Genomic DNA, 21,775 nt, shown 5'->3' with positions numbered 1-21,775 from the left:
AGTACATACGATGAATGGCGGTGGCGGCTGGCATACTGAACGGCCTGATGGAGAGCAAAAAGCTCGGCCGTAAAGCTGGAACACTGGTCGAGGAGCCGGTATTTAAAGGTGACGGCCCCGACGACAAAGGCACAGCGGACACAATCGTCAGATTTGGAGCCATCAGTGTAAATAAAGGTGTGACTAGCAAGTCGCGCACGAAGTTCGACAAACCGTGAGCAACACACTGCAGCCGGAGTACCCTCCTTCTGGAGCGAGCTGAGGTCGAGATGAATATGAACCGGAGCTTGGAGCCAAGGTGGTGTCGGGGTCTCACCCTCTCTGAAGGTGGTAGGGAAGGCAAAATCCATTTGTCGAAGCAGGCGACGAAAGCGGACTCCAGGGGGCAGCAGGGCAGACACGTACAACCCATACTGACGGTCGAGAGAATCGGCGAAGAAGGACTGATAAGAGGGGTGGTCAGGCATTGACAACAGCCGGCAGGCATACCGACAAAGCAGTACGCCGCGCCGGTAGGTCAATGGTAATCCGGCAGCTTCAGCATAAAGACTAGTGTATAATGCTCCGGTCGCAGGACGTAACCCCCGATGGTGGATGGAGTTGAGACGGCGTAAGAGGGATGGCCGAGCAGACGAGTAGACGAGGCTCCCATAATCCAGCTTTGATCGGACTATGGACCGATAGAAGCGAAGCAGGACAGTGCGATCCGCTCCCCAAGATGAACGACTAAGAACTCTGAGGACATTAAGGGAACGTGTACAACGGGCAGCCAAATAAGAGACGTGCGGAGACCAACAAAGTTTCCTGTCCAGTGTGAGCCCTAGAAACTTAGTTGTTTCCACGAATGGGAGAACAACGGGACCGAGATGTAAGGGTGGCGGAGGGAACGCTTTATATCGCCAAAAGTTGATGCAAACCGTCTTCTCTTCAGAGAACAGGAAGCCATTAGCCACACTCCATGAGTATAGGCTGTCAAGACGACGCTGAAGGCAGCGCTCCAGGAGGCATGTTCTCTGGGCACTACAGTAGATCGCGAAGTCATCGACAAAAAGAGAGCCTGAGACATTAGGTGGAATGCAATCCATAATTGGATTGATCGCTATGGCAAAAAGGGCTACGCTCAAGACGGAGCCCTGAGGCTCTCTGTTCTCCTGGAGGAAGACGTCGGAAAATACGGAACCCACACGTACCCTAAACTTTCGATTTGTTAAAAAAGAATCAATAAAAAGGGGCAGGCGACCGCGTAGAACCCAGCTGTGCATAGTGCGGAGGATACCTCCTCTCCAACAGGTTTCATAAGCCTTCTCCAAATCTAAGAACACGGCTACCGTTTGGCGCTTTCGCAAAACGTTGGTCGTGATGAATGTCGACAAGGTCACAAGGTGGTCAACAGCGGAGCGGCGGTGACGAAAGCCGCCTTGAACATTGGTAAGTAGCCGTCGAGATTCAAGAATCCAAACTAACCAAGCGTTAACCATGCGCTCCATCACCTTACTGACACAGCTTGTAAGAGAAATGGGGCGGTAACTAGAAGGAAGGTGTCTATCCTTCCCGGGTTTGGTTATAGGAACAACGACGGCATCACGCCAACGCATGGGGACTTGACCTTCGGTCCAGACGCGATTGTAGGTACGAAGAAGAAAGCTTTTGCCTGCCGGAGAAAGGTGTGTCAGCATCTGAACGTGAATAGCATCTGGCCCCGGAGCAGAGGACCGGGACAGTGCAAGTGAACGTTCGAGTTCCTGCACAGTAGAGGGGGCATTATAATTTTCCAGATTCAGCGAGTGGAAGGAAGGTCGCCGAGCCTCTTCTGCCTCTTTCCTGGGAAGGAAGGCAGGGTGGTAATAGGCGGAGCTTGAAACCTCCGCGAAAAAGCGGCCGAAGGCGTTGGAGACATCCACAGGATCAACAAGTACCTCATTACCTGAAGTCAGGCTAGGTACCGAGGAGTGAGCCTTAATGCCCGACAGCCGGCGCAGGCCACCACAGACGACAGAAGAGGGAGTAAAACTGTTCAAGGAGCTGGTGAAAGAGGCCCAACAAGCTTTTTGCTGTCTTTGATGACTCTACGGCATTGCGCTCGGAGTCGTTTGTATCCAATACAATTCGCCAACCTAGGATGGCGGCGAAAGGTGCGTAAATCACGTCGTCGAGCACGGATAGCGTCTCTACAAGCCTCATTCCACCAGGGGACGGAAACGCGACGTGAAGAAGAAGCAGTACGAGGAATGGAACGTTCGGCAGCATTGATGATAACAGCCGTGAGGTATTCGACCTGACTGTCACAACTGAGAAAATCGTGGTCCGGAAAGGTCGCCAGGGAGGAGTAAAGTCCCCAGTCAGTTTTCGGTATGTTCCAGCTCGAAGGACGTGGGGATGGGGTGTGGTGCAGGAGACGACCGACACAGGGGAAATGGTCGCTCGAATAGGTGTCAGAAAGGACATACCACTCGAACCGACGAACAAGAGTGGTAGAACAGATCGAGAGGTCCAAGTGGGAGTAGGTATGAGTAGAGTCCGAGAGGAAAGTCGGGGAGCCAGTATCGAGGCAGACAAGATTGAGATGGTTGAAGACATCCGCCAAGAGGGAGCCTCTCTGGCAGGATGCAGGAGAGCCCCAAAGGGGATGATGGGCATTGAAGTCGCCAAACAATAAAAACGGCGGAGGAAGCTGAAAAATCAGGTGCATCATGTCAGCCCGACTAACTGTGGATGACGATGGAGTGTAGACAGTATAAAAAGAAAAAAGTAAAGGCAGAAAGAGGAATATGGACAGCTATTGCTTGGAGTGGGGTGGTCAATGGGATGGGATGGTAGTAGACATAGTCCCGAACGAGCAACATGACCCCACCATGAGCTGGAATACCGTCCACAGGGGTGAGGTCAGACCGCTCCGAGGTATAGTGGGTAAAAGCAATATGGTCAGTTGGGCGCAACTTGGTTTCCTGGAGACCATGGACGAGCGGACAGTGCAGGCGGAGGAGCAGTTGTAATTCCTCCCTATTATATCGAATACCTCTTATGTTCCAATGTAACAAAGCCATCGCTAGTCAGCAAAAAAGGGGGAACGAAACGGGTGAAGAGCTGGTCACCTCGACGGCCGCGGAGGGCCGCTACAACCGGCAGGAGGCGGATCCTGTTCCATCGAGTCGTCGCCAGCTGCGGCCGCATTCCTGGGTTGCGTAGGAGGGGCAGCATCATTCGCCGACGACAGGCCAGCTGAGCGCCTGGCAGCAGAGCGTCGCGGCGAAACTGAGGACGGCCGGGAGCAGCGACTCACGGATGGAGCGTCAGAAGAAACGCGCTGGGGTGGAGATGGGGATAAAGACTTCTTCTTGGAGGCCTTCTTGGAAGTCCGATGAAGCACGGGGATGGTGGGCTGGACCCGAAGGAGGTCCTCACGCGCGGGGTCCGTTTTGGAACGCCGGACCTCGGAAGCCGGGGTCCGGAACGTTTCCCCGATGGGCGCCTGAGAAGAGGATCGCTTCTCAGGCGGCGGAGTGCGAGGAGGAGGAAGGGGGGCCCCTGGGGCAGAGGGGGCAGGGGCCGCGAGGAAGGAGGATTTGGAAGGGAGGGATTTGGGAGGCGGAGTCATAGACCCCGGATGAGGTGAGGAGGTGTAGGGGGGACAGGAAAGTGGTGAGGATACTGTGGAAGGAGTGGACACGACTGAGGCAAACGAAGTTGTCAACGTCACGGGATGGAGTCCGTCATACTTCTTCCTGGCCTCAGAATAAGAGAGATGGTCCAAAGTTTTTAATTCTTGAATCTTCTTCTCCTTCTGATACGCGGGGTAGTCTAAAGATCTAGGCGAGTGGAGGCCAGGACAATTGACGCACCGAGGTGGTGGGGTGCATATATGTTCCTCACGAAGAGGACGTCCACAATCGCCACGAAGGGGCTCAGCCTCACACCGTGACCACATGTGCCCGAAGCGCAAACACCGAAAGCAGCGCATAGGAGGCGGGACGTAAGGTCGCACGTCGCACCGGTAGCACATCACCTTTACCTTTTCCGGGAGAACGTCCCCCTCGAAGGCGAGCATAAAGGCCCCGGTGTCGATGCGACGGTCTTTGGGGCCGCGCTGGACTCGCCGGACGAAATGCACTCCTCGGGGCTCCAGCTTGGCCCTGGTTGCAGCAGGAGGTCCCGATGAAAAATAACCCCCTGCATCCTATTCAGTGCCAGATGCGGGACAATGGACACTGGGATGTCCCCTAGTCGGTCGCACGCCTGGAGCGCCGCCGACTGTGTGGCGGAGGTGGTCTTTATAAGAACGGACCCCAAACGCATTTTACTGAGAGCCTCGATTTCCCCGAAGGTGTCCTCGATGTGCTGGACAAAGAACATGGGCTTGTAGGTGGCGAACGTCCCCCCATCGGTCCGAGAACAGACTAAATAGCGGGGAAAGTACTTCGCCCCAAGTCGGCGGGTCTGTCCTTCCTCCCAGGGAGTGGCGAAGGGGGAAAGGGTAGGAGAACCGGAACCAGAGACAGTACCTTTCTTTTTAAAAGACTCGGCCGCAGATCGACGTGATACATGTTGACGTTTCATCTGCGAAACGTCCGCACCGATACCACCCACTCCGACCAGGGGCTCTCCCCACGGGCGCCACCCAGCCTCAGCAAGGGCCACCTGGCACGATGATCGTTGCCGGGAGTCTTGATGCCCCAAGGAGACGGGCATCTACTCCTTGGCCGACGTGGGGAGGGTGCAGCTCAGCTATCGGCAGTACGATCCCTGTGTTGTCAGGGGGCTACAACCTAGAGGGTACATGACGACCCCACCATAACGGGCTGGCTACTGTGCTGGATTTCGGGTGCTACGGAAAGTCCATCACGATCGTAGGTGCGGATGGGGACGCACTATGGGCGTAACTTGTGCAACCCATCAGGCGTTTAGGCCCAATTTGAGGAATAGTGGGTGCTGTTACAACGCCGTTACAATGTTGAGTGCCAAGGTCTTAGTGCACTGAGGACCAGTGATACACCACGTAAGGCGTCCTTCCCCAAAAGGCTCGTACTTCTGTAGAATTTTGAAAAATGGAGGTCAAACCCCAAGGGGGACAATCACATGGAAGGCCGAAACGGTTGAAACTACTTTTAGTCGCCTCTTACGACAGGCAGGAATACCTCGGGTCTATTCTTACCCCGGACCCTCAGGGGGAACTTACCGTTCTTGTCAGTTTTCGAGATATTTTGGAATCGATGATAGCTGAGAAAAAAGGGATGGAAAGAATGTATCTTCATTTCGTGAATTGGAAAGGAACATGTAGGTACATTACACATAAATAAAATTCTTTTCTTCAGAAATGAAAAAGGTTGATAATTTTTTTTACTGTAACAGCCTGGATATATTTTCTGCAATGTTTAGTCACTTACTAACTACTTAGGTGGAATTTCTTAATTCTAAAAGCTGTGTAACATTACTAATGAACGATCAGATACAAATTATACATTTCACAATAAAAATTATGATTAAGTTTGATTTCAGATTGTTAGGGCAAGGGTACATATAACCCAAACAATATTCAGTAAACACTGCTAACACGCACCACATCACTCACACTCTTCACAAAATTAACTTCGATATGGTCGCAGCCCCATTAGAAGAAATGTTTTGAGTGATGCTCCTTGACGCTTTCTTCAGTTTTGGTTTTACTTGTTTCGAGGGCCATAAAGTGATAGGCCGGTAAGTAAGAGGCGGGTGTAGATATTATCTACATTTCTCTTCAACATATCTCTTACTCTTTCTTTAGGCATAAGAAAAGTCATCAAATGAGGTCGTCGTTTAGAGGGTATTATGAAAATATATATTTCTATAACGTTCTAATTCTAGGAACCTTCTTTTTCACAAATATTTAATTAAATGGGGAATATTATTGCACGTATTATTACTTCTCTATTAAAAACCGGGACAGTTACGAAAGTTGTTCGGAAAGTGTGGAACGATCGGTCGCGAAATGAGAAACACAGTGAAAATCAAAACTGTTTTCTTTGCACATTTAGCTACACCTTCTAGGTACGTCTCTACATAGCCGTCGCTCCGACTTAGACATTTGTCGGAGCGTTATACCAAATTTCCAACACCATCGTCATAGAAAGTAGCCGCCTGTGCTTTCCGATAATTCTCTACGCTGGTCTATAGCGCATAGTCTGCGCCCAAGTGTTGTCTTCGTTTTCGGCGTTTCATGTGAACAGAGATCATACTCAGGACGAGCCAATTAAGGCTGTGTTGTGGGTGATCGAACACTTCCCATCGGGAAGGCTACAGGAGCGTCTTCACTGCCCCTGCAGAGTGTGGCTGAGAATTGCCATGAAGAAGGAGGTGCGTAGCAGTTCTGTTACGTGGGTTGCATTCATTAAGGCGAAGCCTCTCAGCGGGCCCTCCTGCATGGCGAGAGACATTGTTGTTCTAGGCACTTTTACTAGCTCACAGTGTGCTCACAACTGAAGAGAGTGTCTTGATGTGATCGACGGGCATATTAGAGTATGACAAAGCCTCGTCGGATTTTCACAGTGGTTTCCATTTCGCGACCGATCGTTCCTCGCTTCCCGAATAGCCCTCTTATGTGTTCTGAATGATTTTCTCGGGACACCAGGACACTGATGTGAAAACCGGGACGTTTGGTCAGTCTAGTTAGCTACTGAGTGACATATGTTCTAGCTACGACGCCAGAGCGGAGTTTTTACATCTTGAACGGATTTGAAAAGACCGCCTCTTATTCATGTGTACAATAATTCGACAACTGAAGCAGTTTATCCTTATAGACTGAAAAGTGCTATGTTGGTCATCTGAAAACGGGAAGTGAGTAAACCATTTCAAATTATAGATCCATTTAACGCCCCTCTCTTTGCATAATATAAAGACTTGTGTACAGCAGAGGAAGCCATATTTTATTATCTACTTTATAGAGCGAGAGAGGTGGTTCGATTTGCAATAGAGTGGAGCGGATGTGATTTACGTGTCGTTACAATAAATCTTTTGGGGTGGATGAGGACACGGCCGAATTTCTTTCCCTCGCTAGTCCAATCTCAGGTTCCATCTCTAAGAGTCGTGGATGGAAAACTGTGATCTTCCTTTTTCACCTTGAGAAAAGCGCAAGTGTGGATTTTATGTTGCCGAAATCTGAGATATTTACCGCTGAGAATGCAATTTAATCCAAGGTAGTTCATTATGTTTTCGTTATGATGTAGCTCTGTGTACTTCTGAGCAGACTGATATTAAGACGGAAGTTTCGTGACCAGTTCTTGTACCTTGCTTGTAGATGAGTTTTAACTATGTTCATTTCCAGGTGAGGCACAAAAGTTTCTGCTCTAAAGGCCTGTAGTAAATAACTGTCAAGAGTTCTGTAAGGAAACTGAGAAGAACTATGTTGAGCATATGCATGTTATCCAACACCAATAATAATGATTACGGAAGAGCGTTGTATCTTGGGGCACTTTTCAGACTCTCACATCTAGTTAGCTTTGTAATGCAATTTAAAGGTATTTTGTTATTCCATTTTTAATGGTGGCTTGACTTTTTAGAGCTGCAGAATTTTTTGAAATTACATGGATTACACGACAAAATTAAGATTTTTCCAAACGTAAAAACATATTCCAAGGTACTACATGGACATACACCAAGAACCAACTATTCTATTGAAATTTAAAAGCATTGCAATGAAGAAAATCTTGTGAGTACTGTATTTAGTCGTCCGTCTTTTATATTATTGTTCTGCTACACACCAATAATAAGTAATTGGAATCAAATTAAGCCAAAGTTAACCAGTTACAGGTTCAAAGTGAAGCAATTGGAAACTATCACAAATTTTAATTTTCAAGATATTTTAATACATAAACGAAACTGAATTTGCAGATCTCCCATGCTTAATGGTAAAATACCTCTTTCTACTTCAAGGAACAATTTGCTGCACGGCGAACGAAGTTGGTTTTAAAAATATATGTAATTGTAACTTCCCGGCAGATTAAAACTGTGTGCCGGACCGAGACTCGAACTCGGGATCTTTGCCTTTCGCGGACAAGTGCTCTACCATCTGAGCTAACCAAGAATATAGTACACCACTTGCCCGCGAAAGGCAAAGGTCCCGGCTTCGAGTCTCGGTCCGGCACACAGCTTTAATCTGCCAGGAAGTTTCATATCAGCGCGCACTCCGCTGCAGAGTGAAAATCTCATTCTGGATATAGAATTGTTCTTGCCATAAAATCCTGTAACTGAAGATATAACAATGTGTACCAAATAGCTTTGATATTTTAAACAGCAGTAAAATGTGTAGACGTCGAAATATTTACAAATGCTGTGCAGTACACAGTCACATTTCTAGCAACAGCAAAAACCGTAGAAAATGATGTGAACTGCTTATGGCGCTCTCTAGTGAGCATTGCTTCGTGTGATTCTAAAATCAGTCACTAGACTGAAGTACCGACCAAAAACATCAACTATTGCTCGAAGTACACTATCCTTTCAGTACAACACTGTTCACTATTATGTTTTTCAAGTTTGCAGCGACTGAATGCTAACATAAACCACTTCGTCATCGTTTTAGGATGTCTGTTCGTCGCGGCTCTAGGCTCTCCCCTCTTATATTTCTCGCGTTTGTGACGACTGAATGTTTACATAAAACATTTTTAGTCATCATCTTAGGACATATATTCATCGTGGCTCTAGGCTGAGATCAGAAGCTCCCAAATTGTGACTTGAAACTTATCGTTTTTAGGGAAAACACTACATGGGGCTTGATGTTACCTGACGCTTAAGAGCGTAAGTACCTTCAGTACTTGGGTAAAACTACACTCCTGGAAATTGAAATAAGAACACCGTGAATTCATTGTTCCAGGAAGGGGAAACTTTATTGACACATTCCTGGGGTCAGATACATCACATGATCATACTGACAGAACCACAGGCACATAGACACAGGCAACAGAGCATGCACAATGTCGGCACTAGTACAGTGTATATCCACCTTTCGCAGCAATGCAGGCTGCTATTCTCGCATGGAGACGATCGTAGAGATGCTGGATGTAGTCCTGTGGAACGGCTTGCCATGCCATTTCCACCTGGTGCCTCAGTTGGACCAGCGTTCGTGCTGGACGTGCAGACCGCGTGAGACGACGCTTCATACAGTCCCAAACATGCTCAATGGGGGACAGATCCGGAGATCTTGCTGGCCAGGGTAGTTGACTTACACCTTCTAGAGCACGTTGGGTGGCACAGGATACAAGCGGACATGCATTGTCCTGTTGGAACAGCAAGTTCCCTTGCCGGTCTAGGAATGGTAGAACGATGGGTTCGATGACGGTTTGGATGTACCGTGCACTATTCAGTGACCCCTCGACGATCACCAGAGGTGTACGGCCAGTGTAGGAGATCGCTCCCCACACCATGATGCCGGGTGATGGCCCTGTGTGCCTCGGTCGAATGCAGTCCTGATTGTGGCGCTCACCTGCACGGCGCCAAACACGCATACGACCATCATTGGCACCAAGGCAGAAGCGACTCTCATCGCTGAAGACGACACGTCTCCATTCGTCCCTCCATTCACGCCTGTCGCGACACCACTGGAGGCGGGCTGCACGATGTTGGGGCGTGAGCGGAAGACGGCCTAACGGTGTGCGGGACCGTAGCCCAGCTTCATGGAGACGGTTGCGAATGGTACTCGCCGATACCCCAGAAGCAACAGTGTCCCTGATTTGCTGGGAAATGGCGGTGCGGTCCCCTACGGCACTGCGTAGGATCCCACGGTCTTGGCGTGCATCCGTGCGTCGCTGCGGTCCGGTCCCAGGTCGACGGGCACGTGCACCTTCCGCCGACCACTGGCGACAACATCGATGTACTGTGGAGACCTCACGCCCCACGTGTTGAGCAATTCGGCGGTACGTCCACCCGGTCTCCCGCATGCCCACTATACGCCCTCCCTCAAAGTCCGTCAACTGCACATACGGTTCACGTCCACGCTGTCGCGGCATGCTACCAGTGTTAAAGACTGCGATGGAGCTCCGTATGCCACTGCAAACTGGCTGACACTGACGGCGGCGGTGCAAAAATGCTGAGCAGCTAGCGCCATTCGACGGCCAACACCGCGGTTCCTGGTGTGTCCGCTGTGCCGTGCGTGTGATCATTGCTTGTACAGCCCTCTCGCAGTGTCCGGAGCAAGTATGGTGGGTCTGACACACCGGTGTCAATGTGTTCTTTTTTCCATTTCCAGGAGTGTATATTGAATAATGTTAGCGAGTCTGTTGTACTAGTTAAAAACCAAAAACAAAGATAGTACGTAAAATCAAACATGCCTTTCGGTATGAGTTTCTAGAAGAACTGGTGTCCATGGTAGAAAGTTGAACCCCTACGCCATGTTACTATGATGAATAAAATTCCTCGGGTAGGTGAGATGGTAAATACACGTTAAAACGTAAGCGCTGAATAAACTGACACTGGAATAGAAAATGGCGTCCGTTCACTGATTCCCTACAGTGAGAGCAAAGTTGTTGGGGCTCACTGCTTGACTGATAGTAATGGCTTAAAACACTGTTCTGCAGTTGAGATAAAATGAACTTCTCCTAACAAAATGGACGAGAAGAAGTTGGCCAAGCCCTAGAGAGGGGCTTAATCCCCATGAGCTTGTTCCCACCCGAAAGACGACCAGTGTTCGTTCCAGAGTGATAGGATGTTCCGACGTATCGCAGAGCTAATGTAGTCCTCATCTTTAAGTTTAACTGATTTTTTCAGTTTAGTAATTCTCTCACTGTAATTCGTACACCGGGTGGCTATAACTGAACTTTCCCTACTTAACACATTGTAACACGGAAACTAATTACGGAACGAGGACAAAACTTAGTAGCATTAATGTCCAGCGTATAAGGCGTATGTTTCCCATGTGTTACAGCGACACCGTCCAGTTCCAACTATGGCCACCAGATGCCTTGCTCAGTCATCGTGATTCATAGTCTCACACGCCTGGCCAGTAACAATACACTTGTTGACGTGTCAATATGAGCTTAGGCAAAAGGAACAGGGCATTATTGGTGAAGCTCTTTCAAAACAATAGTAATACTGCAGCTCCACTTTGAGAATATCGCCGGCTGAAAGGATTACAGAAGGGTCTTCTCCCTCCAACTGCTGTGCGGAGCATGATGAAGGAATTTGAACCAACTGTAGAACTGGGCGTCGCTTCGGGAAGAGGCCGACGGCCGTTTGCACCACAGGTGGTTGATGAAATCGCTGATGCTATGGCAGAAAACGCTGCGCGCAATTCGAGATCGTCAGGCACTGCGCTCGCTTTGTCACAACAGATGAACATCCCGTGTTCCACTCAACAGAAGGCGCTTCGAACCATCCTCAAATGGTATCCGTACAAGATCCATATCGTACAGCAGTTTACACTACAGGACGCTCAACGATGTGCTGACTTCGCTCCCTGCTTTCTCGCAAGGACTGAAGTTGACGAGTGCTGGTCCTGGACGATCCTATGGACAGACGAAACTCAATTTTCTGTTCAAATGGCTCTAAGCACTATGGGACTTAACATCTGTGGTCATCAGTCCCCTTGACGTCGAACTACTTAAACCTAACAAACCTAAGGACATCATACACATCCATGCCCGAGGCAGGATTAGAACCTGCGACCGTAGCAGCAGGGCGGTTTCGGACTGAAGGGCCTAGAACCGCTCGGCCACAACGGCCGGCCAATTTTCTGTGACGGGTGAAGTGAACACAAAGAATTGCCGACTGTTGGGATCTTCATCTTCAGACATTGCGCATAAAGTTCCTCTGTATGGTGATCTTGTCACCATATGGTTTGGCTTCACGGCCACATTAATTATTGGCCCATTCTTTTTTGAACAAGTTGGCATTCAAGGACTAAAGACGTGCAGTGTCACTGGCCAGAGCTACAACCATATGATTCGCTTGCAGTTGATACCCGCCCTACAGGATAGAGACCCACTGAACTGAACAATTTTCATGTAAGACGAGGCCCCACCACACATCACTCGTGAAGACCACCTACTTCTCCGAAACATTTTAAAACGATCGAATTATCAGCCGATCGTTTCCAAATGCGTGGTTGGCACGATCTCACTCTCTGTGATTTCTGGTTATGAGGCTACCTGAATGACAGGGTTTACCAGGGGAACATCCACACATGTGGTGATCTGAATCGCAGCATCTCAAGAGAGGTAGCCAGCATACCTACTGACATGCTTCATTCTGCTGTGGAGAATGCAATCCTGCCGTTTCAGACTATTCTAGACTTTGATGGGCGCCATATTGATCCCCTTTTGCAGCAGTAATGGTACCGGTATGTAATGGTATGATGAACCGTAGCAGCACATTAAAAGGGTTTCAGTTGAACTGATTCTGCTTTATTTCTCTTCCCTGTGTCATTGACATTAATGCTACCAAGTTTGGTCCTCGTACAGTAATTAGCTTCCGTGTTATAAGGTGTTAAGTAGGACAGTTTTAATTGCAGCCACCCGGTATTTAAGTGGTTTTGTTTTGTGCATCTGTTTAGTCATGGGTTTTTGCTGTTCACGTGAGAGTGTGAAGAGCTACTGTGTGCTGAACCGGGGAGTGTGCTGTGCCCAGGTGATCCGCGGCCGGCGCCACTGCAGGCGGGCAAGGTGCGGCTCTACTCGATGCTGTTCTGCCCGTACGCCCAGCGGCCGCGGCTCGTGCTGGCCGCCAAGAGCATCTCCTACGACGAGGTGGACATCAACCTGCAGAACAAGCCCGAGTGGTACTCGTCTGTGCACCCAGAGGCCAAGGTGCCCGCCCTGGAGGTCGGCAGGGGCAGGGTAGTCATCGAGTCGCTCGACATCGCGGAGTACCTAGACTCCAAGTTTCCGGAGCCCCCCTTGTGGCCAGCCAACCCGGAAACTAAGGCACGCCACAAGCTGTTGCTCGACCAGTTCGAAAAGGTATGTCTACTCCGTACGAGACCGACAAGCGCGAACCACGTGCTTTCCACAAATACAAAATGTTACACCATGAACACTTCGATCTAACGCTACAATGTTATACGGAATGTTTAGAAGAGTGCGACTTTGCTGAAAATTTATGAAATAATGAAATAATTCCTACTCTTCCAGTCAAGTTTTACCCACCTTTAATTAGTTCGACGCGTTTCGGTAGCACGGTGCCATCATCAGGTGCAAAAATGTTCAAATGTGTGTGAAATCTTATGGGACTTAACTGCTAATGTCATGAGCCCCTAAGCTTACACACTACTTAACCTAAATTATCCTAAGGACAAACACACCCATGCCCGAGGGAGGACTCGAACCTCCGCCGTAACCAGCCGCACAGTCCATGACTGCTGCGCCCTAGACGGCTCGGCAAATCCCGCGCGGCAGCATCATGTGCATACCAGTTACACGTACATTACATTAATCTGAAGTGTGATTACATTCATTTGCCAGAGATTGTGTTGCAAAATACGAATCTGTACAGAAAGATACTCATATTTTAGTGTGTACATTATGTGATTTGAATGGTTAGATCATTTCATTAGTGCATTTACTTACATTTTGTTGGAAATTTAGTTGTGTGACACACAGAACAAAGTGACAAACATCACAGCTTAACATTTTCACCTATAGATGCAGCCGTCGTTCCAAAAGAACCTGCTACGATAAACTAGTTTCATTTGCTAACATAGTAGTGTACAATGAAGATTAAACATTTATTTGCCTGGATACATTTGTTTAATAGTGCATATGAGATAACATAATTACTTAGTACAAACAATTTTTATTGTTAAAGACAATATTGAGAATAAAATAAGTACTCAAGTTTTTGAAGAAATTAATATTGTTACTTTCTAGCTTATCATTTAGTAACACGCTACCACGTACAGTGCCTTGAACGAAGAAAAAATGGTTTCATTTTCACTTTATATTACCATCTTAGCAGCTGAAACTAGTTTATCTTAGCAGTTAAGCCTCATAGGTATGATGTAAACATCTATATGTGAAAGTGTTAAGCTGTGACGTGTTTGTCACTGTGTTCTTTGTCTCAGATAACTAAATTTAAAAAAAATGGAAATAAATGCATTAATGAAATGATCTAAACATGCAAATCACTTACTGTAGCCACTAAAATAAATGTATTTTTCTGTACAGTATTGTTTATCGATACATCATCTCACTAACACACACAGCGAACAAATGAAGTCACATTTCAGATTAATATAATGTATATCCTACTGCAATGCAGCTGATGATGGGAGCGTGCCACCGAAAGACGTACTAATTAAGCATTAGTTAAAAAGTGACCGAAGCAGTATAAATTATTTCATTACTAATACTTTGGAATTTCCGTGTCTATGTGATATGTTGATTGATATTTCGTACTTGTGTCTCTTATTTGCAGCACAGGCAGAAGGCATTCCTAGAAATGAAGAATGACGTGACTACATGATGAAGTTTCGGTGTATCAAAAATTTCTGGGAATTTTTAAGTGGAGATCGAAAGAATACATGCGCAGAGGACGCGGAAGTTCAGTTTATCACCAACTTCAGAATTTTTAGAAAGGTGGAATCATTAACATGAGTGACAGAGAATCACACCAACAGATCCCACAGTTTAATGTAGTGCAATGATTGCAGAACAAGTACTCAAGAAGTGAACTCAGGAAAACAGAGGCAAGAAGAGCTGTCAGGAGTCCTTCCAGAGTGGCTACACCACGAAAAGATTGTGCGATGCTCATATTGGCTCTGCTTCACAGACAAATGTCAACACCTGGAAATCGAGAAAAGGTTACTGACAGCGCCACCAAAAACCGTTGAAAAAACAAACTTAACTGTGTTGTGATCTGGAGTTGCTTTCTATCATTTTTTGCTGACACCACACCACATGCAACAGAGACTTAAGTGGTACTGAGCGATACAAGTGGGACATTTAGTGGAATTACTGTGGTGTTCAGCAATGAATAGTGCTTCTGTTTGTGTCCCTTAGCTCTATGCTAATGTGTCCGTTGACGATCTGGTGAAAGATCACAGGAAGGAGCAATTCTTGACACCCCATGCCCCTCCAACTCCTGGAACGATGCCGCTAGTTGCCAAGGATAGTAAACACTGTTGTCATACATTTCGTGATCAGTGTATCAACTAGCATATTCCAGCAGGATATTTCGCGATTCCATACTGCCGTTCTCGTTAGCCATTTCCTCTCATTTAAGCCGGCTGCGGTGACCGAGCGGTTCTAGGCGCTCAGTCCGGAACCTCGCGACTGCTACGGTTACAGGTTCGAATCCTGCCTCGGGCATGGATGTGTCTGATGTCCTTAGGTTAGTTAAGTTTAAGTAGTTCTAAGTTCTAGAGGACTGATGACCACAGATGTTAAGTCCCATAGTGCTCAGAGCCATTTTAACCATTTGAACCTCTCATTTATCACCCATAGACCACTATTAGAATGCGGTGGGTAGATGTATTACTGTCATACAAGCAACCAGCTTGTATGCTTGATGAAGTGACCTAGCATGTGTTGCAAGCGTGGCAAATATTCCTCAAGATGACATTATGAAGTGTCTGTTTCCATGGCTCAATGAGCGATATCATACCTGGGTATTAAATAATTATACCCGCTATGCCGTGAAAATCTCAAAAAAGTTTGATATCTATTGGGCTGATATCGTTGCGTAACATTTTCCATTTCTATTGGTGTATTTTGATCGTACCTTGTTGTAGTACATAATCATTAACATCTACATCTACATCCGAACTCTGCAAATCAATGTGAGGTGAGTGGCAGTGGGTAAATAAGGGCGTTCCTTAAGATCCATAGTAACCAGTTCAGTAAATGAGCTGTGTGTTTCACAGTAGCGAAGATGAACAAGTGCTCATAGCTCTTGAGGTCCGTATTTTGGAACCCATATTTACTGGACATTGTTTTCTTGCTTTGGTTCGTACGAGGGTTGAATGAAACGTAATGCCTCCACCTTTGTTAATTATATTTGGATGGGAATATTTTAAAAACATGAAACGCAAAAAAAAATTCCTTAGAATGCGATGTTTGATTACCAATATTCATTTTTGCACATAATCACCAGCCAATAGGATACATTTCTGCCAGCAATGAACAAATTTTCTGAAGCCGTGATAGAATAAGTTGACATTCTGTTTCCGGAACCACAGTCTCACGGTTCTCTCAACGTCTTCATCAGAAGTATAATGATGTCTCTTGACTGAATGGAGAAACGCATCACCTTCATTTTCATAACACGAGAAGAGTTCCTGGCAAATTTCAAGTGTGTGCGCTTTCATTTCAGGAGTCAGCATCTGGGGTACTTATCGTGCACAGATTTTCCGATAGCCAAGCAAACCAATAATGCGACCCACACGTTCTTGTGAAATGCCGAATGTGGTGCAGTTTCTCTCTGAGTGATACGACGATCGTTCTGCAACAATCTGTCAACATTTTGCTTGTGGTACTCTGTGGTTGCTGTCACAGGACGTCCAGCTCTTAGTTTTTCACGCAGATCAGATGTTGCCCCCCTCAACATCTTTAAATTTACTCGCCCTACGACGCACGGTACTCACATCAACACAATCACCATAAACTGCTTTCATTCCCTGATGAATATCCTTTGGAGTGACACCCTCTGCTATCAAGAATTCAAGAACTGCACGTTGCTTAAATCGCATTGATCGACCGTCTGCGCAGGGTTCCATGCTTTACACTGTAACAACACAATCGTTTAATGCTAAGGCTTCCCACCAACTGGAGCTATAGAGAAGAGGCTACGGAACAAGCCAGTACCTGCCGCGTGCCAATGCTGCCAACTGTTGAAGAGTTACGAAGATGGAGGCATTACTTTTCAGACAATCCTCGTACTACCACCTGTGAAAGTTGCCTCCCCTATGACCTTAGCAACAACAGTAATGGTAAATCAGAACGATTTTTGTTTACCGTATAACTTTCGACTCTGTAGTACATTTAGCCTACTTCCATCATTGCATGTATGTTCCAGGCCACGGCCACACATATAAATGGTGAATCACGTAAGACGTAACATCCCTTGTATTTCGTGAACAGTTGCAAGTATCAAAACTCGGTTTTCCGCAAATAGTAGAACGTCTTCGAGCGAGGTGGCGCAGTGGTTAGCACACTGGACTCGCATTCGGGAGGACGACGGTTCAATCCCGTCTCCGGCCATCCTGATTTTGGTTTTCCGTGATTTCCCTAAATCGTTTCAGGCAAATGCCGGTATGGTTCCTTTGAAAGGGCACAGCCGATTTCCTTCCCAATCCTTCCCTAACCCGAGCTTGCGCTCCGTTTCTAATGACCTCGTTGTCGACGGGACGTTAAACACTAACCACTAGAACGTCGACTGGCACATATGTCTTTATTTGGTTGTTTGATGAATGTTTTTAGCACTAGTAGCAACAGAGATATTGAAGCAACAGTACGAAATCATAAATGGAACAGTATACTGTTTACAATTTGTTTGATGAATGTTTTTTAGTTCTTGTATCAACAGAGATATTGAAGCAAGTACGGTATCATAAATGGAACAGTATACTGTTTATAGCAGCATTCGATAGCTCTTGAGAAGACAGAGTAATATAGCGCTTGTTAATGTTGACGTTGAAACCTGTAGTAAAAAAATTCGAGGTATGTCCTAGAACGTGAGGGCACGTAGGCCAGAAATGGCATTTGCGGTGCAAACACTGCCAAGCAGGCTTCCCTGACCAGGCTTCGTAGTCGTTTACAGTAAGGAGAATAAAGCTTTGTTTCCACTTGGACCAACTTACGACCTAGATTCAGATGCACCTACGAATACTGTATATGGAAATACAACATAGGCTAGACAGCAGAGTATCACAAAGGGCTTAGGAAATTTCACATTTGTGTATCCTCCCACATTTACGTGAGATGAAACAGAGAAATCAATTGAAACTTCCTGGCAGATTAAAACTGTGTGCCCGACCGAGACTCGAACTCGGGACCTTTGCCTTTCGCGGGCAAGTGCTCTACCATCTGAGCCACCGAAGCACGACTCACGCCCGGTACTCACAGCTTTACTTCTGCCAGTATCCGTCTCCTACCTTCCAAACTTTACAGAAGCTCTCCTGCGAACCTTGCAGAACTAGCACTCCTGAAAGAAAGGATATTGCGGAGACATGGCTTAGCCACAGCCTGGGGGATGTTTCCAGAATGAGATTTTCACTCTGCAGCGGAGTGTGCGCTGATATGAAACTTCCTGGCAGATTAAAACTGTGTGCCCGACCGAGACTCGAACTCGGGACCTTTGCCTTTCGCGGGCAAGTGCTCTACCATCTGAGCCACCGAAGCACGACTCACGCCCGGTACTCACAGCTTTACTTCTGCCAGTATCCGTCTCCTACCTTCCAAACTTTACAGAAGCTCTCCTGCGAACCTTGCAGAACTAGCACTCCTGAAAGAAAGGATATTATATCCTTTCTTTCAGGAGTGCTAGTTCTGCAAGGTTCGCAGGAGAGCTTCTGTAAAGTTTGGAAGGTAGGAGACGGATACTGGCAGAAGTAAAGCTGTGAGTACCGGGCGTGAGTCGTGCTTCGGTGGCTCAGATGGTAGAGCACTTGCCCGCGAAAGGCAAAGGTCCCGAGTTCGAGTCTCGGTCGGGCACACAGTTTTAATCTGCCAGGAAGTTTCATATCAGCGCACACTCCGCTGCAGAGTGAAAATCTCATTCTGGAAACATCCCCCAGGCTGTGGCTAAGCCATGTCTCCGCAATATCCTTTCTTTCAGGAGTGCTAGTTCTGCAAGGTTCGCAGGAGAGCTTCTGTAAAGTTTGGAAGGTAGGAGACGGATACTGGCAGAAGTAAAGCTGTGAGTACCGGGCGTGAGTCGTGCTTCGGTGGCTCAGATGGTAGAGCACTTGCCCGCGAAAGGCAAAGGTCCCGAGTTCGAGTCTCGGTCGGGCACACAGTTTTAATCTGCCAGGAAGTTTCATATCAGCGCACACTCCGCTGCAGAGTGAAAATCTCATTCTGGAGAGAAATCAATTGTTGATTTTTCAAAAATAAAGTGGTCTTGTACGCGGCAAAAAGCAACTACTTTATTAAATATCTAAATGTCGGAAGCAAGATTTGACCTCTCTTTTCCTGTACGTGGCTGTGTAGTTCTTAGAGGTACAATATGCGCTGTTAGAAAATTGTCTCTGTCTACACTGCTCCAAATTATAGCATATGGGATACAATTGTTGAACTAAACATTTGATTAAAAATACTTTGGTGACCACCTCTACACCGCAAGATAATTCTTAATGAAGATGATTCTTAATGAAACGTCGTTTCATGCTGAACGTAAGCGGGTAATGACAGTGTTACCAGCTACGTGCAATTCACGCTGCCGACTTATTTGATATTGCCATGCAATTTCGTCCACACTTTAACAGTGCTTTGGCGACCGCTGAAATCACATAATTTAAATTTTGTCTTAAAAAAAACACTATCTTTTATTAAGGGCATGTGTGCAGGCTGTTGACCATGGATTGAAAGGCAAGAACAATGAACAGATATAGCTATAGTGGATAATATGGTGAAGCATGCACTGGCGATTCGACGACACATATCTTCTGGCGTAATTGGAGCTTCGTCACAGACTGCATCTTTGAGTTCTCCCCAAAGAAATAAATCGACAGGAGTCAAATCGGGGGACCTCGTAGGCCATTTCACAACAGAATTTCGTCATATACAAGGTCCAGCAATGTTCTCGTTCAGTATTTGCTTCGCAACACGAGACGAGTGAGCTGGACAACCGTCGTACTGCAGCCGCGTACATTACCGAATATCCAGTGGTACCTCTTCTAGAAGAACCGGCAGAATGTTTGTCAGAAAGAGGACGTAGGAATTTCCGTGTAGAACGCATGAGGTGAAGTGACGTCCACAATGTGATTTCCTATTATGCTGGGTAATACGTTCACGCTCCGCGGCCGCTGATGTTGCACCTGACGAAGCGAGTATGGTATTTTCGGCTGCTCATTAGCGCATGATGTACAAATTTACGTTAGCGTTTTCAGCAAACGTTGCTTCACCGGTAAAGAGCACACATCGGAAAAACGTGGGGTCATCTCTCAGTTTCTGAAGGGAAAACCAACAAAATTCTGTACGACGTTTGAAATCACAGTCGACCAGTGCCTCTCGTATTGATAGATGATAGGAATGGAAATTCTGTCGATGAAGGATGCGAATGACATTCGTCTGGCTGATTCCACATTCCTTGGCAATATGTGCGTACCACTGCGTGGATTCATTAGCGTCGTAGCAGAATACCTAGTTCGTGTTCTCTGTTAGTTGCAGCCTTCTTTCTTGTCCTCTTTTTGACGTTCAAGCAGCCTGTCCGCTCTGGCGCCTTAATAATTCATTAACCTGTCTGGCGTGTCCGACATTGGTGATCCGGATAGATAGCTCTGTTCCGCTATAGTGCTATTAAGGCATTTCTTTTACATTCGCCATATAAAAGAGTACATCTAACGTCTTCTCATTGGTGTAATGTCTGCATACAACGAATGTTGAAGAAGAAATGAGCGGCATGCAATGCAGACACGTAAACAGGCAAATGTGTTGAGATTCTGATACGGAGTAGCACAAGAGCTCTGCTTTTTCGGTGTTGGCACAGCGAACACCGATTCCGGCCACCGTGCTCTCAAATTCTAGGACATTTCTCGTATTTTTAATGACAGATGTCAACCTCAACATTAAGGAACGCTGTATCACAGTAATTTACTTCTGAAGAGCTATCGAGTCCAGTCACAAAAAGTATTCAGTCATATTTGAAAAAAAACGTACTTACTTCAATATCTCCGCTGATACCAGCGCTAAAAACAATAAACAAACAAAAAGCACGTGCCTCTCGACGTTCTAACATTTGCCGAAAATCGTGTTTCGATGTATGTAACCGTCACGTGTTACGTGACTCATACGAGTGCATGGGGAATGGCGCAGGCATGGTAGCTCAGAGCGTTCGGTCTCAGAACTGGCCACACTCTGTAATAAAGGATTCTGAGTGAACCTCTCATCGAGACCACTCGCTTGGATCCGCAAGGAACCACTGAAGACTTTACGACGAAGAAACAGATCGAAAGAAAGCAGACAAAATATGTTCAGCGTCGCTGCCTTCGGTATGGAAGGACTTGGGTCCGATTCCCAGTACGTCCTCAGATTTTTCTGGGTTAGCGATGTCTGGCTTGAGGTCCACGCAGCCCTGTGAGACAATGTGAGGAGCTGCATGAACAAAAAAACAGCGGCATCATTAGGATTCATCTGCATGCAATGACGGTTGCAGAGACTGGCGACATGCTGATCACGTGTCCCATGATTATAGATCTCTCCTCGCACTGCCTTGTACGCAGCAGTCGGCCAGTGGGAACAGGCCTAAGATCTAATCCGTTAGGTGGTGTTCACTTTTATTATTATTATTATTATTATTATTATTATTATTATTATTACATGCGTGTAACCAGGTTGCAGGAAACTGAAGTAACCAAAGAACTCACAAAAATCTTAACTGGTAACTAATTAAGGTAGGATGTAAACAACTTTAGTTAGCAAGCAATGTTATTGTGGAAGTTATTGAATTACCTGAAAAAATAAAATTTCTCTGAAAAACGTTATTAAGTAAAATGGTTGTTGTTCTCTTCACTCCGAAGACTAGTTTGATGCAGCATTACATGCTAGTAAGAGTGTAGAATAATATCCTCGGTGATTTCTCGATAGCCGGCCGCTGTGGCCGAGCTCTTCTAGGCGCTTCAGTCCGGAACCGTGCTGCTGATACAGTCGCAGGTTCGAATCCT

The 21,775-nt window shown here is 46.6% G+C and overlaps 1 protein-coding gene across 1 annotated transcript in view; it reads left to right on the top strand.

The window, feature by feature from the left end:
* Positions 1-21,775, top strand: part of LOC126305734 (pyrimidodiazepine synthase-like) — an 87,913-nt gene that overhangs the window by 23,506 nt on the left and 42,632 nt on the right. The window contains exon 2 of the mRNA XM_049992043.1: positions 12,586-12,917. Within this exon, the coding sequence (XP_049848000.1) occupies positions 12,586-12,917 (332 nt within the window). The remainder of the gene's footprint in view (positions 1-12,585; positions 12,918-21,775) is intronic.

This window comes from Schistocerca gregaria, chromosome 1 (genome assembly GCF_023897955.1).
Source record: "Schistocerca gregaria isolate iqSchGreg1 chromosome 1, iqSchGreg1.2, whole genome shotgun sequence".
In the NCBI taxonomy this organism is placed as follows: Eukaryota; Metazoa; Arthropoda; class Insecta; order Orthoptera; family Acrididae; genus Schistocerca; species Schistocerca gregaria.
This window is presented reverse-complemented; position numbering and strand designations above follow the sequence as displayed.